The sequence below is a fragment of the Geotrypetes seraphini genome, chromosome 8 (assembly GCF_902459505.1).
Source record: "Geotrypetes seraphini chromosome 8, aGeoSer1.1, whole genome shotgun sequence".
NCBI lineage: Eukaryota > Metazoa > Chordata > Amphibia > Gymnophiona > Dermophiidae > Geotrypetes > Geotrypetes seraphini.
Window position 1 is genome coordinate 158,353,258 of NC_047091.1, and position 15,844 is coordinate 158,369,101.

General features: G+C 40.9%; 1 protein-coding gene across 2 annotated transcripts in view; it reads left to right on the forward strand.

The window, feature by feature from the left end:
• The window catches only part of ATP2A2 (ATPase sarcoplasmic/endoplasmic reticulum Ca2+ transporting 2), a 189,595-nt gene that overhangs the window by 143,331 nt on the left and 30,420 nt on the right, over positions 1–15,844 (forward strand). The window contains exons 18-20 of one of the 2 annotated variants that reach the window (XM_033955387.1): positions 196–329; positions 5,667–5,784; positions 8,122–8,242. In XM_033955387.1, coding sequence (XP_033811278.1) covers positions 196–329; positions 5,667–5,784; positions 8,122–8,242 — 373 coding nt within the window. Of the gene's footprint in view, positions 1–195; positions 330–5,666; positions 5,785–8,121; positions 9,711–15,844 lie in introns of those variants that run through there. The other variant, XM_033955386.1, reaches the window with a different exon arrangement.

A 15,844-nucleotide genomic window follows, 5' to 3' on the forward strand; every position in this document is an offset into this window, starting at 1 on the left:
GGGCCCTGTTAGATCTGCATGGAACCTTTTTTTCATATAAAAAGCAATAGTTGTGGTATTGATAAGGAAAACATCTTCAACTTTTTCATTGAAACTGGCTTTTCGGCTTTGTTATATGCTGCTTAATGCTGTTGACATTATTTGGAAAGAAAAACACTCAAAAATACATTACCAGATATTTGTTTTTCATTGTAGAGCCATTTCCTACAGTGTAAAGAAGATAATCCAGACTTTTCCGGTGTGGAGTGCGAGGTCTTTGAATCCCCATATCCAATGACAATGGCTCTATCAGTCTTGGTTACGATAGAAATGTGTAATGCTCTTAACAGGTTGGTAAAATTACTGGGTTAGGATAGACAGCCTTGAAAATTTTTATCTACAGGTACAGCTTTTGTTAGAAGAACCAGGTGGGGATGGTTTTACAGTAGAATTTTATAAAACATTTCAAAATGCGTTACTCCCTCATTTATTAAATTTATATCAATATCAACTAAATAAAGGTTGTATTACAGGTACTATGGCAGAATCTTTAACTATTGTTTTACCTAAGCCAAACAGAGATCCTACTTCGGTATCAAACTATAGGCCGATATCTTTAATTAATGTAGATGGAAAATTACCGTATTTTCACGCAAATAACACGCACCCGTATAAAACGCGCACACGAATATAGCGCGCAGAAATCACGATGATTTGCACAAAAACTTTGATATACCGCGCTCACGGGTATACCGCGCATGCTGCCCGACGCTCCTTTCGCCCGCCCTGACTTTCCGTGCGCTGTCCCGACTCTCCGTTCACCCCCCCTGACTTCCGTGCACTGTCCCCCCTTGAAGGTCTGTCCCCATCCTGAAAGCCTGATGCCCCCCCCCCGACGCCCGACCCTCCCCCCCCCCCCCCCCCGAAGGACCGCCGACTCCCCAACAATATCGGGCCAGGAGGGAGCCCAAATCCTCCTGGCCACGGCGACCCCCTAACCCCACCCCGCACTACATTACGGGCAGGAGGGATCCCAGGCCCTCCTGCCCTCGACGCAAACCCCCCTCCCCCCCAAGAACCTCCGACCGCCCCCCAGCCGACCCGCGATCCCCCTGGCGACCCCCACGACCCCCCCACATGGTCGGGTTGGGCCCATGTGCCTCAGGCCGCGCCCCCAGGTGGGACCTAAGGCTCCAGGGCCTATTCTGATTGGCCCACGCGCCTTAGGCCCCACCAGTAGGCGGAGCTTTAGGATGGATGGGCCAATCCGGCCTCATTCCTTCGTTGGCTGCCTGCCGGACAGGCGGGTTTGGCTCCCGTCTGTCCGGCCAACTACTAAAGGTACGGGGAAGGGGGGTGGGGGGGTCGTGGGGGTCGCCAGGGGGATCGCGGGTCGGCTGGGGGGCGGTCGGAGGTTCTTGGGGGGGAGGGGGGTTTGCGTCGAGGGCAGGAGGGCCTGGGATCCCTCCTGCCCGTAATGTAGTGCGGGGTGGGGTTAGGGGGTCGCCGTGGCCAGGAGGGTTTGGGCTCCCTTCTGGCCCAACTACCAAAGGTACGGGGAAGGGGGGTGGGGGGGTCGTGGGGGTCGCCAGGGGGATCGCGGGTCGGCTGGGAGGCGGTCGGAGGTTCTTGGGGGGGAGGGGGGTTTGCGTCGAGGGCAGGAGGGCCTGGGATCCCTCCTGCCCGTAATGTAGTGCGGTGTGGGGTTAGGGGGTCGCCGTGGCCAGGAGGGTTTGGGCTCCCTTCTGGCCCGATATTGTCGGGAAGTCGGCGGTCGTTCGGGGTGGGGGTGCGAGTGGTCCTGCCGGGGGGGGGGGATGTATCGGACGTCGGGGAGTCGGCCGGGCAAGAGGGCTTGGGCTCCCTCTTGCTCCGATCGTGGATGCGGGTGTGGGTGGGAGCGCGTGCGAGCGGTCGTTCGGGGTGGGGGTGCGAGTGGTCCTGCCGGGGGGGGGGGATGTATCGGACGTCGGGGAGTCGGCCGGGCAAGAGGGCTTGGGCTCCCTCTTGCTCCGATCGTGGATGCGGGTGCGGATGGGAGCGCGTGCGAGCGGTCGTTCGGGGTGGGGGTGCGAGCGGTCCTGCTGGGGGGGTGAATCGGGCGTCGGGCGGGGTGGGAACTATGTTTTAAAACTTTGGTATACCGCGCTCACGCATATAACGCGCGAGGGGTATGCGCGGTAGGTAAAAACGCGTATAACGCGCGCGTTATATGCGTGAAAATACGGTACTGGCTAAAACTTTGGCTATGAGATTGGCTAAGGCTCTCCCTTATATAATTGATGTACATCAAACTGGATTCATTGCGAATAGACATTCTTCTAGTAACACAAGACTGACATTCCACACTTTAAATTTAACTAAAAATATGAATGATCTGGCTTTTGCCATATCTTTAGATGCAGAAAAAGCATTTGACAGAGTGGAATGGGATTTCATGTATCAAGCATTGGAATGGTTTGGTATAGGTTCAGGATTTATTCAAATGGTTCAGACTTTGTATAGCTCCCCTATGGCAAGATTATATATCAATAATAAAATGTCAGATCGTTTTCATTTACATAGGGGAGTTAGACAGGGTTGTCCACTATCTCCTTTGCTTTTTGATATAGTATTAGAACCCCTATTATTAGCTATTAATCAAGCAAAGGGGATACAGGGTATTCCTCGTAACGATTGGGAATATAAGTTCTCTGCTTATGCAGACGATATTTTATTATATTTGAGAAATCCTGTTTCCTCCATTCCTTGTTTGTTAAACTTGATAGACAAGTTCGGTAAATTTTCAGGATATAAAATAAATTGGAATAAGTCTGAACTTCTTCCACTCAATGTACATTGTTTAAAAAGTATGTTTGAGTCCTTTTCTTTCGTTTGGAAGGATGATGGTTTAAAATATTTAGGAATATGGATTAAAAATACAGTAGATGAGACTGTAAAAGAAAATGAAAAAAGGTTACGGAATTATGTGAGCATTGGAATCCATTACATTTATCTTGGTGGGGGAGAGTTCAAACGGTTAAAATGATGATTCTACCTGTAGTTTGCTATCAAATGGGTATGATACCAGTATTTTTTCATGGATCTTTTTATAAAAAATTGAACTCGATTATTATAAAATTTATTTGGCTTGGTAAAACTCCTAGAATTGCTATAGCATCTTTGCAAAGACCAATTAAGGAGGGCGGGGTAAATTTTCCAAACTTTTATAGGTACCATCAAGCCTATATTTTACGTCAAGGTATGTATTGGGTCCTCCCGGATCTCATTGAGTATACTCCTGATTGGTTATATTTGGAATGGCGACTCATGTTTCCTTTACATCTTTCTCATGTGCTCAGTATCAAGTTGCCCAGATTGTACAAAGAAAATAGAATTATAATGGATACTTGGAAAACATTACGGTTTGTCAGTAATTTAACAGCAATTACTATTAATAAGTCAACGAATCAATCCATATGGCTAAACTCCAGGATTCAAATTGGCGGTTTTAAGATCGTCTGGAAACATTGGATAATTGCAGGTATCAGAACTTTAAATGATGTAATTACTAATGGTAAGCTGCTGGATTTTACACAATTGCAACATAAATTTGGGCTTCACAAATCGCAATTTTTTCGTTGGTTGCAATTGAAGCAGGCCATTCAGGCAGGGTTCCCTGAATGGAAAAATTTGAATAATCAACCTAGCATAGAATTTTTATGTTTTCAGGCGGACTTTTTGGGACATCAGGCCGCACACTGGTATAAAACTATTAGTGAATTGGTTAAAAAAAAGCCTAAAAATACTCAGGGATATTGGAGCATTGAGATTAAGCATGATATTTCAGCATCTCAATGGCCACAAATTTGGTCTTGGAGAATGAGATGTACAATGTCAGCGTCTATGAAACAAACTTGGTTTTTTTTGTTACATAGAGCTTTTTGGACCCCAGTTAGATTGCAAAAGTTAAATAGTTCTTTGTCTAATAGATGCTGGCATTGTAATCTGGATATAGGGACTTTAGATCATCTTTTGTTCTATTGTCCCCATATCTTAGCCTTTTGGAACTCAATCTGGGATCAAGTAAATTGTTTATTGGAAAATCACGTATCATTAACTTATGATACTGTACTTTTTGGTATGTCTATGAGAAAAAAGAGTCAGATATCAATGTGTAATAACAAACTTTTATTGATTTTGACCGGAGTAGCCATTCAACATATTACTAATAACTGGAAAGACCATAGTAGGCTCAATTTTAAATTTTGGTGGAATTCAGTTTGCCACATATACAGAATGGAAAGATCAATAGCGGTGCAAAATGGAAATTATAAAAACTTCATTAAAATTTGGGAACCATTAACGTCCTTTTGTCATGATTGATGCCATTTTCCTAATATTTCTATATTTAATATGTAAGATAAGGGTGGGGTAGGGGGAGGGTTTCTATTATATGAAAAATAAAATTACTAAAAGGATTTCAGGATGGGAGAGGGAGGGTTATATTTACAACTATAAGTTATAATGATAAGATGTACAAGTGGTTAAATCTATGTTATTGTGTTGCAATTTTTGTACACTTGATGAAAGTTTTAAAATGAATAAAGAATTATAAAAAAAAAAAAAGAAGAACCTATAGAGTCTCACAGCATCAAATAATTCTTAAGTTAATCAAAAAGTTATCAGAGCCTGGCAGTAATCCACTTTCCTCCAGAACCAATAAAGTTGCTAACTAGATATAGCCAGATTCCCTTTTTAAAGGTAGTTTTGCTGATGAAAATTTTCTAAACAGTATAAGATATTAAGAGTAATTGAAAAATACAACTTTGCATTCTAGGTAGCTAGTTTAATAGCACTTTACAAAATGTAGTATATTGCCCTGGAAGGCTACTACTACTATCTAAGTTCGTGCTTGTGACAGTGGAGGATGGAGTGATTTGACAAAAATCAATAAAAGTACCAGTGAGTGAAGCAGGATTCAAACCTTTGCTTTCCTGTATGCAGCCTTTTGCTCTAAGCTACTTTTTACTTCTACTGAGAATGACACAATTTTCCTTAGCTAGGGGGGTGGGGTTTATTCAAGTTTTTATTAAAATTTGATAATGTCGCTTATCCGACTTCTAAGCGAGATACAGATTAAAATATGGGGAAAACAGATAAAAATTAAAAACGCCAATAACAAACAATTAAAAAAGAGCAAACAACATTAATCAAATGGCGTAACTAGTCAAGAACATCTACTACAAGACTTACAGGAGACAACAGGAAAGTGAGGAAGAAATACAATTGAAATAGGATAGGAAACAAGGCGAGAACGATAGGAAAGAGGGCACTGACTAAAAGGAAAATTAGTAGGGCTTAAATGTTGAAAGCATCCTTAAATAAATGGCTCTTAAGTAGGCCTTTAAAGTGATTTAGATTATTTTCTTCCCTTACTGGGGTTGGAAGAGTATTCCATAGTTGGGGGGGTAACCACTGAAAAAAATGTCATGCCTTTTAGTCCCTATTAGGCGCAGAGAGGGTACAGTCCCCCAGCTAATCCAATTTATGTTATAATTTTAGCATTGCTAAAATATCCAAAGCAAGTTTTCTGGCTGTGTTTGTGGTCTTGTTCATAGTTTGAAATGTATTTAAAGAGTTACATGTCATGCTGAATCACAAAACAATTTAAAAACTGAAACTTCATTTTGTCACTGTCCCTTCAGTCTGTCAGAAAACCAGTCCCTTCTGCGGATGCCACCATGGGAGAACATTTGGCTTCTAGGCTCTATTTGCTTGTCCATGTCGCTCCATTTCCTTATTCTCTATGTAGAGCCATTACCGGTAAGTGAATGACTTGAAATCTTTATTTGCACATTAAGGACTTGATTTATATCACTGAGCATCTATTTGATAGGCTTCAAATAGGCAATATTTTGAACTTATAAAGTCAATATCAATGCCTTTATCCTTTTTATAAAATAGGCACCGAGATCCAGCCCCAGCAGTGCAGAAATAAATGTGTGCACATTTTCTTTGCTCCTGCTGTGCCCCCCAAGATTGCCTGCATACCATCTTGTTGGCACACATACACAAATAAACTCTGAGACAATTTTATACTACTACTGTAGACTTTGAAAGTGGAAAATTCCCTATGAAATTGTCTCCCACAGATATAGCAGGAAATGAAGAATACCCAAATGTATTTAGTGAGTTGCTGATTGATAGGGCGATTGTCATTCTGCTTCTTTTGAAATTTCACACTAAACTGCATTGGCATAGTATTTTACATGTTTGTTAGCATCAATTTTAATGCATGTAAACTAGCTTACTTTGGTACATGGTTTCCTAAGTAGTAAATTTTAAAGCAAACCAGAGAAAATATTTCTTCACTCATTATGTAATTATACTCTAGGATTTGTTGCCAGAAAATGTGGTGAAACAGCTTAGCAGGGTTTAAATAAATTTGGATAATTTTCCAAAAGAAAAGTCCATAAGCTGCTATTAAGATGGAAAATTCACTGCTTATTTCTCAGATAAGCAGCATAGAATCTGTTGTTACTCTTTTGGGATCTTGCTAGGTACTTGTGACCTGAATTGGTTACTGTTGAAAATAGGATATGGGCTTGATGGACCTTTGTTCTGTCCCCGTATGGCAACTCTTATGTTAAGTCCACAGCTCTTCAATACCAATTTGATGAAATAATCTTTCTAAAACTTCTACAGGCATACCCAAATCTATGTTCCAGCATGCTCATAGTGCAGAATTGGCCACATATAAATTAATATGAAGCACAGACTCAGAAAGGCCATCATCTGGAAATCTATCAAATTGGCACAAACTCTCACCCAAATGAGAGCTTAGACCTCAGTATTCTACTGCACATAGTTTTTCAGTTGTCTGTAGGCAAAAAAAAAACCTAGGCCTGACATCACAAGTGGTCCCAAGACAGTATAGTTCCATCTTCACACAGGACATGCTCTGAGCATTATACGAGTCCTTTCCACATCCAGTGACTAAAACTGATTCTCCACACCCAGTAAGGATCAAATGTTACCCCTGATAGGCAGCTTAAAATTAATTTTTAATGTGCACAGTTCTGCATGATTAAAATTCCCCAGTAATCTAAAGTTTATTCTCCTGGTTTTTCATTAAATTATTTACATTTAGTATGCCAATTTGTTGCTAGTGTGCTCTTCAAGTGTTGTAAAATCAATTGCAGTGTGGTCCATGTCAGCATCTCCTCAGCTGTGAAATGACGTCTGGTCAGAATGGAATTTTAAACTGTTCAAAAGGAAGCTGAAAGTGCATTTGATTCATCACTGCTTTTTAAGTAGTTTCAGATAAGGGATGACGTTTTTTATTTTGGATTTATAATGTGCGATTTCTTATGTCTTTGATTGTGGTATTTGTTGTAAATTGAATTGAAGTGTCTTAGTACAGGTTTGGATATATACCGTATACTCGAATATAAACTGGGATACTTGGGCCAAAAAATTGGCCCAAAAATGGGGGTTCCGGTTTATATTTGAGCCGGCGTCCCCCTCCCAGAATTATTACAGGTCGCCGCCACCTGGCTCTGCACCCTGCCCCCTCCCTGCCCTTTTCATACCTTCACTGCTGATCCCTGATGGTCCAGAGGTGCAGTGGGCAGGAGCGAGCTTTCCGCACCGAGCAGCAGTGCCAAATCGCTCTCCTGTTCGGTGCCGCTCAGTGGGTGAAGAAACCCGATCTCGTGGCAGCTGGTTAGCAGGCAGGAGCGAGGAAAACTCGCTCCTGCACACTTCAGCTCTGGACCACCAGGACTTGGCAGAGGAGGTATAAGGATAGGGCAGGGAGGGAGGGCAGGGTACACAGCCTGGGAGGGAGGGTGCAAAGTCTGACAGAGGAAGGAAGGAAGGGTGCTGGGTGTAGAGCCTGACAGGGGAGGGAGTGAAGGGGGATGGGTGCAGAGCTTGGCAGGGAGGAGGCTGGGTGCAGATCCTGACAGGACAGGGCACTTGAATATTAAGCCGCCTGACTTATATTCCAGTCAATCATTTTTCTTCCTTTTTGGGGGGAAAATTGCGGCCTCGACTTATATTCAGATCGACTTATATTCAAGTATATACGGTAAGCATCTTTTTAATTACAAATAAATGTAATATTATAAAACTAAACCTCTGTCTCCTACTTCTCAGCTCATCTTCCAGATCACTCCTCTAAACTTGATACAGTGGCTCATGGTGCTGAAAATCTCAATACCTGTCATTTTGCTGGATGAGACCCTTAAATTCATCGCACGTAACTACCTGGAACCTGGTAAAGAGTGTGAAAAGCCTGCTGCCAAATCCTGCGCATTCTCCGCATGCTTGGAAGGGATTTCCTGGCCCTTTGTGTGCATTACCATGCCACTGATTATCTGGCTTTATAGTACAGACACTAATATTACAGAGATGTTCTGGTCTTGACTGACCTAGTTTTACATAAGATGTTTAACTTAACCTTTTTTTTTTTTATTGTTTAAAGCAACTGTCTTTCTGCTGAATTTTCACATGAACATATTACTGGTGAAGGAAGTTTCATACTCTAGATATTTTTTTTTTTATTTTTTTTTTTTACTCCAGTGGGGACATTTTTTTTTCCTTTTTTATACACTTAATGTCCATTGACATGTACAGAGAACTAACACTATTTTAAGCAAATATTTTTTTTTGTAGACAAAAAAGCATGTACAGTGTTCTGTTTCGTAGTATGTTCATCCTTGTAAAAATAAAAAATGAGCCAATGGACATAATCAGTAAATTGACAGGAAATGAATTTTTCACAAAACTAAACAAGAAAGCATGAAATGTCTTTCTGCATGGGTATTGGATTGAATTGAATTTGTGCTATCTTGATTTATTTCTTTTTTTATAACCATAATCCACTTTTTCTACACTAAGCAGAATACTGCTTACCTCGGTCAGTATTTTTTTTTTTTTCGTTGCTTTACCCTTTTTTCTCCTCTTTTTGAACTGTCTTGTTTACACCAGTCTTCGTACGAGGTAGGCCATTCTTGCTTGTGCAGAAAAAATAGTTTTTGTCCCTTCCCATCTTTATTTTCTACAACCTCAGATTTTAAGGTTATTTATTTAAATGTCTATTGTATTTTATTGTACTAGATCTTGTTTGCCAGTGTTGCCCACTTCAGTGGCTACTTCACGTTCTAGATTTAAAAAAAACAAATAAAACCTTTTTAATGGATAGAGAAAAATCAATGTCTTGTTTTAACTTAAATGATTTTATCACCAAAGTTCCGTAGCAGTTTTTCTTCATTTGCATAGAGAAATAGGCAGAATGTGTGCTTGTATTATTGTGCACTGCCAGTTTGGAAGCTGGATGTCATAACTCGTTATGTGGAGCACTAATAATTCATATGTTTTTGTGAGTCACTCTGCTGACCAGATTTAGAGAAATAACTTCACTTCAAGAAGTGTGTGTGTTTGTAAAATGTGTAAATAGCACATGACCAAATATACTGTACAGAATTATTTTTATTTTAGTGTGACACTAACCACCACCATGATGGCAAATGTGAGTGCATGTTTAGGTCTTGTCCTGTGTCCAGCAATGTTTAAAATCATTAACGGTCCTGCCTAACTATGGTGTTTTTTTTCTCAATGCCTTCCAACATTCAACTCCGAGTGAGTATTTCTTACTCTTCAGACATCCTTTCATGCCCCCTGAAGTTTTGATGTGCAATGACGTGCTATGTACTTACAGAATAAATGATAGTGTTTCTCCCAGATCATACTGTGTGTGTTATATATGGTGGTGCTCCATTTGTGGCATACTTTTTAAAGAATACAGGATAGAATGGAGGACAGGTTTAGTGAAGGGTGGATACCAGTGCGTTGGCTCCTGGTGCATCTGTATACTAAAACAGGAAGTTTCCTTTTTTCTCTGATAGTTTCATCAGAACAGCGTACCCTGTATCACCTTTCTGTGACATAGTGAAGTCAGGAGCAACACTGTTCATATTTCAGCACTGACAAACATATAGGCAAGGCCCCTAGTCTTCTGTAGCAGATATGAGTAAATGTTGTGTCACTAAATATGCACAGATCAATGTTTTTATTGAAAATCTAACTTTAAAGCTATATATGACTTCTGTTTCTAGGTATTTTTGCAGTTCATTGAAAAATCAGTGTGCTTTACATCGTGTGCAGTGTTTCTAGGTGCATGTGTTAGTGGGTTTAGATATTCAGAAATCCCTAACATTAATAAACCTCACTTTTTCCAAGAAGTCTATTTTAATTTTTTATTTATAAAACTTTTACAAAAATAGAGCTCTTTTTAGAGCACTACAGTCATGTTCAGCACATTCAGATTAAATGAATAGTCTCTAACTATCATTGTGAAATGGTTTGATATGCTTGGGCAGCATTTTTATTTTATTTCATTTTTTATGTTTTTATTCAAAAGTTTCAAAAACATCACTTTTATACAATCATTGCAATGCAATTACTTCCAATATACTCCAAAAACTTCCTCCCCCTGCCCTCCTTGACTCCCCCCTCCCTGTTAAATCTAAACCTAAGATATCTAAGTTGAAGATATTAACATTTAATTGTAGACCTCCAGGCCACAAAACTATCCCATACTTTATGATAGGGGATAAATGCTTGATGATGAAACGCCGTCAATTTACACATTAAATTTACATAATCCAAGTGCCCTATGAGATACCAACACTCCAGAACATGAGCAGAACACCATCATTTCACTAGTGCCACTCACGCCACAGTAAAAACAAAAATAACTAACCTATGTTCCTGGACATCATACCCAGGGACAGCAGCATTGCGCAAACAACATTCCATCAGTAGTGGACAATGCTTGTGTGTCATCCCCACCAATATTTGCCCCATCATGTTCCAAAATCCCTTCATAAAAGGGCAATCCCACCATACATGTCTAAAGGTTCCCAGTTGACTACAAGCCCTCCAACAAAGGTTCCCCATACCCGCACACATACTCGATAGGCGATAATACATTTTATAACCATTTTCAATTAAAGAGGAGGAGAGTGGGATAGTAAACAAGGATCTATACAGAGACAACCATTCAACATTTTTAACTAGTTATAGGACAGTCTCTTTGAATATCTTGTATCTGCTGAGCATAACTGAGACATGTGTAAGGTGCTAGGGAGGAAAAGAGCTTAGGTGGCAAATGATATAGAAGAGTCCTGGTTTGGTCCCCGAGTTGGACTCTCCATGCCTAAGGTGGTTGTGGGGTATGGTGGAGATGGATTATTCACAACCATCTGGGAGGGGAGGGAAATAGACAGGGTTCTGGAAGGAGCTCAGGACAGTCTTACTGCAATGACCAGACTAGGTATGTGAGGTGAGGGAATTATAAAATTGAGGAAGAAATACCCAGCCTTGAATGAAGGTTCGGGTATCAAATCCCATTCTGGTTTCAATACAAAGGAGCAGGTAGAAATGACTAGCTTAAAATACACCAGTGCTAGAGTGGAAGAACAGCAATAGCAAACCATTTAAATATAGTAAATAGTCAAGAAGTAAAACAAAACTGAATGAACCACATCAGTATAAATCTCAGAAATAACAAAAAGTTGTAAAGTGGTCTATGGAATGGGTGCTGTTGCTTGCATATGTCTGCATTCCCAGCATATAGCAAGTACAGATTCTTTAAAATAAAAAATGACATACCATTCATCTCGTTACCTATAGCTTTTTTGAAAAAATTCCAATAGGAGAATGTGTTTTTCTGGCAAATACAGTGTCTGCTATGTGTCCAACACTTTACAGTATATCTTGTGGACTGCATTAAAGACCCCAATGGAACCTAGTTTCCTACTTGTACTACAGTTCAGAGCCAAGCACTCTGAATAACATAGAAACATGATGGAAGATAAAGGCCAAATGGCCTATCCAGTCTGCCCATCTTCATCCTATCCAGTATCTCCTCCTCTCCCTAAGAGATCCCAACTTCCTGTCCCACACTTTCTTGAACTCAGATGCAGTCTTTCCACCACATCTACCGGGAGGCTATTCCATGCATCTACCAACCTTTCAGTAAAAAAGTATTTTCTTAGATTACTCTTGAGCCTATCTCATCTTAACTTCATCCTATGCCCTCTCATTCTGGAGCTTCCTTTCAAATAAAAGACACTCTCCTCATGCGTATTTAAGCCATGTAAGTATTTAAACATCTCTATCATATCTCCCCTCACCTACCTTTCCTCCAAAGTATACATATTGAGATCTTTGTCCCCATACGCCTTATGATGACCACCAACCATTTTAATAGCTTTCCTCTGGACAGACTCCATCCTGTTTATATCTTTTTGAAGGTGCAATCTCCAAAATTGTATACAATAATATTCTAAATGAGGTCTTACCAAAGTCTTATACAGGGGCATCAATATCTCCTTTTTCCTATAGGCCATACCTCTCCCTATGTATCTAACATCCTAGCTTTCTCCATTGCTTTTTCAACCTGTTTGGCCACCTTAAGATCATCACATACTATCACACCCAAGTCCCACTCCTTTTTCATGTACCAAAGTTTTTCATCCCCTAAACTCAGGTTTTTCTCAGGTTATTGCAGCCCAAATGCATTACCTTGCATTTCTTAGCATTAAATCTTAGCTGGCAAATTTCAGACCATTCTTCAAGTTTTGCTAGGTCCTTCTTTACATTTGGAACTTAGGACAATACCAGGTGGACTTTACCATCTATGACCCAGAAATATCAAAGAAGAGACAAGTTAATTTAATCATGTATTTTTAATGGATATAACTAATGGGCAGACTGGATAGACCATTCAGGTCTTTATCTGCTATCATTTACTATGTTACTACAGTATGTTGTTCACACTGTCAGGGGGTGTCCGCTGCAGAATTTAGTATCATCCGTAAAGAAGCAAATCTTAACTGAGAGCCCTTCAGCAATATCACTTACAAAAATATTAAAAAGAACAGGCCTAAGAATCAAACCTTGACTGGTAACATCCCTTTTCTCAGAACATTGACCACTACCCTTTCTCACCTTCCACATAACCAGTTCCTGACCCAGTCCGTCACTTTGGGGCCCATACCGAGAGCACTCAGTTTATTTATTAAATGCCTGTGTGGAACACTATCAAAGGCTTTGCTAAAATCTAAATACACCAAATCTGGCACTTTTCTTCTATCCAATTATCTGGTCACCCAGTCAGATTTGACTGACAAGACCTACCTCTAGTGAATTCATGTTGCCTTGGGTCCTGTAATCCACTGGATTCTAAAAATGTCACTATTCTCTGTCTTACAACATCAGACTTACTGGCCTATAGTTCCCTACTTTTTTTTTTTAACTTTTTTTTTTTTTAATTAGTTTTCAGCACTTAAGTAACAAATAGGACAGAACAAATTGAGCCACATATGTTAGTTCTTCACAGTGGTTCTGGAAAGAAACCAATACAGTATCATCCACACCCACCCCCCAACAATTTTACATATTCAATAGGAAGCTGTGGTTAGAAGACATATTGTCCCAAACGGGTGACAAAATCTGTAAGAAATGCCACCATGCAGCAAGTGATGCCCTCTTGACATCTAGACACGCCATATGTAACAATGCATAGATGTCATTCTTCTACTCCGGCATTGAGGGGGGGTCTTTGCTATCTCCAATTTCTCAAAATGCATTTGCGGGCCAAAAGAAACAACTCAAACAAGCAGTTAGTAGCACTCCTCATTACCAATGAAAGAAAGTTAGAAAACAATAGAAAATCAGCTTGACAAGGCAACCGCTTACGCAGAAATCTAGAAAGATAAGTTACCACAGTGGCCCAGAAGTGCTGAATAGGAGCACAGGTCCAAAACACATGATACAGAGTGGCTGGTATGCTATGGCACTTAGGACAATATGCAGTCACAGCTATTCCTGCCTGGAATGCAGATTGAGGTTCCACATACAGCTGAAGCAAAAACTTATATTTTATTGCAAAAGTCATTGGATTTATTTACTATGTGGGCAAAATTGCCCTTGAGTTTACGGAGCGTATAGCATTAGCTAGCCCATCCTTTTGGATGGGGGGAAGGGGGCTGACTTTAAAAGATTTGAGACATTATGATGTTGCATGTTTGATGCAACACTTGGTTGACTGGATTAAGGACTATTGTTTTTATATGCCTTTGGCACTGGAACAGCAAATAGTTGCCCCAGCTCAGCAGTTGTATTACCTGCATTTTGCCGGCACAACATCCGATTTTGGAATCAATGGGACAGGCCTGGCACTGGATTTGTAAGCAATTCTGGATATCTCCCTGTTCCACCTGCTTGATTCACTTATTGGGAAACTTGGACTTGAACCCGGACTTTTCTAAGCACAATCTCTAGGGTTGGAAAGAGCATGGACTGAGACATGTTCAAGACCTTGTCACTGAGAAGGGAACTATGCAATCTCTTGTTGACCTACACCTGGACAGCCAGGAATGGCTGGTTTATGGTTAGGTAAGTCACTATGTGTTGTCTCTAGCTTGAGAATATGTCAATGAGGATGCGGTGGACGCTGTGGTGGAACTTTTCTCCTTTTCTCGAACCACTCTGGCTAGCATCTCTTTCTTTCAAATGAGCCTCAATAATTTGTTTCTACCTTTTGACAGAGAAAATTGTGGTAGCGTGGAATGCAGAAGCTGTTGGAGATCGAGTAATTGATAGAGGGTTTACATTTACTGTTGAACAACTCTTGCAATCTTATCAAATCCTCTGACTTGCAGGAATTAAAACAGAGTAATTTTCCTTATAAGCATCAGCTACCTGTACAGGAAGGAATATGCTCAAGTAGCGCATCCCTTTTTAAAGGGAAAAGGAGAAGTCTAGTCTGCAGTTATAGCTCCCACTGCAAGAGCCTCTGATTTATCAAGATTTAAAGTAAAACCAGACATCTTCCTGTGTTGCTGAACCAACTCCAACATGCGCACCAGAGGGATAGGGGTGGGACACACTCAACATCAAGTCATCTGCAAATGCCAAACATTTGACAGGCTCACACCCTACCATCATTCCATTTATCTCTCCTTCAGAGTGGATTTGAGCAAGCAAACTCTCCAATGATAAGATAAAGAGCAATAGAGACAAGGGGCAGCCTTGCCTTGTACCCATGCCTAAAGCAAATGCCCCTGATAATATCCCATTAACTAAAACAGCTGACCAGGGGGACTCGTATAACACCTGAACCATATCCAGAAAGGGACCCCCATCCAATAACATTTCAAGAGATAAAATAAATATTCCCAATACACACAAATGCCTTATACACATCCAAACTCACCAAAAGTCTACTCTGATGTTTCGTGGCCCCCTGTCCCAAAACTGCCATCACCCTCCACACATTCTATACTGCCTGACAAGCCTGAACAAACCCCACTTGGGTCAGGGTGGATGATCCCAGGTACTAGAGGAGCCAAATGATGGGCCAAAATCTTAGCCGATAATTTTAGTTCAAAGTTGATCAGTGATACAGGCCAGTAAGATTCCATTAGCAAGGGGTCCTTCCCAGGTTTTGGCAATACAATAATAGTAGATAAATTAGCATGTTACAAAGAACCCCCGCTACAGAACCTGGGCAAAATAGGCCTCCAACGGTAAGGAGATGTGATCCCGTAACAATTTATAAAATTCAGCTGAGAGGCCATCGAGCTCTTTTCGTAAAGGAGCCCACTGATTAACGTCCCTAATTTCCTCCCCTGACAGAGGGGTCTGCAGCCCCTGTGTGTCTCCCGCACGCAAGACTTGGACCTGCAATGTGGTTGGATATGACCCAATCTGTTCTGTAGGGACCACACAAGACTTATATAAATGCTCATAGTATTGGGCAAACAACTCACTAATCTGTTTACTATCTGTAACCATGGCACTGTCATGT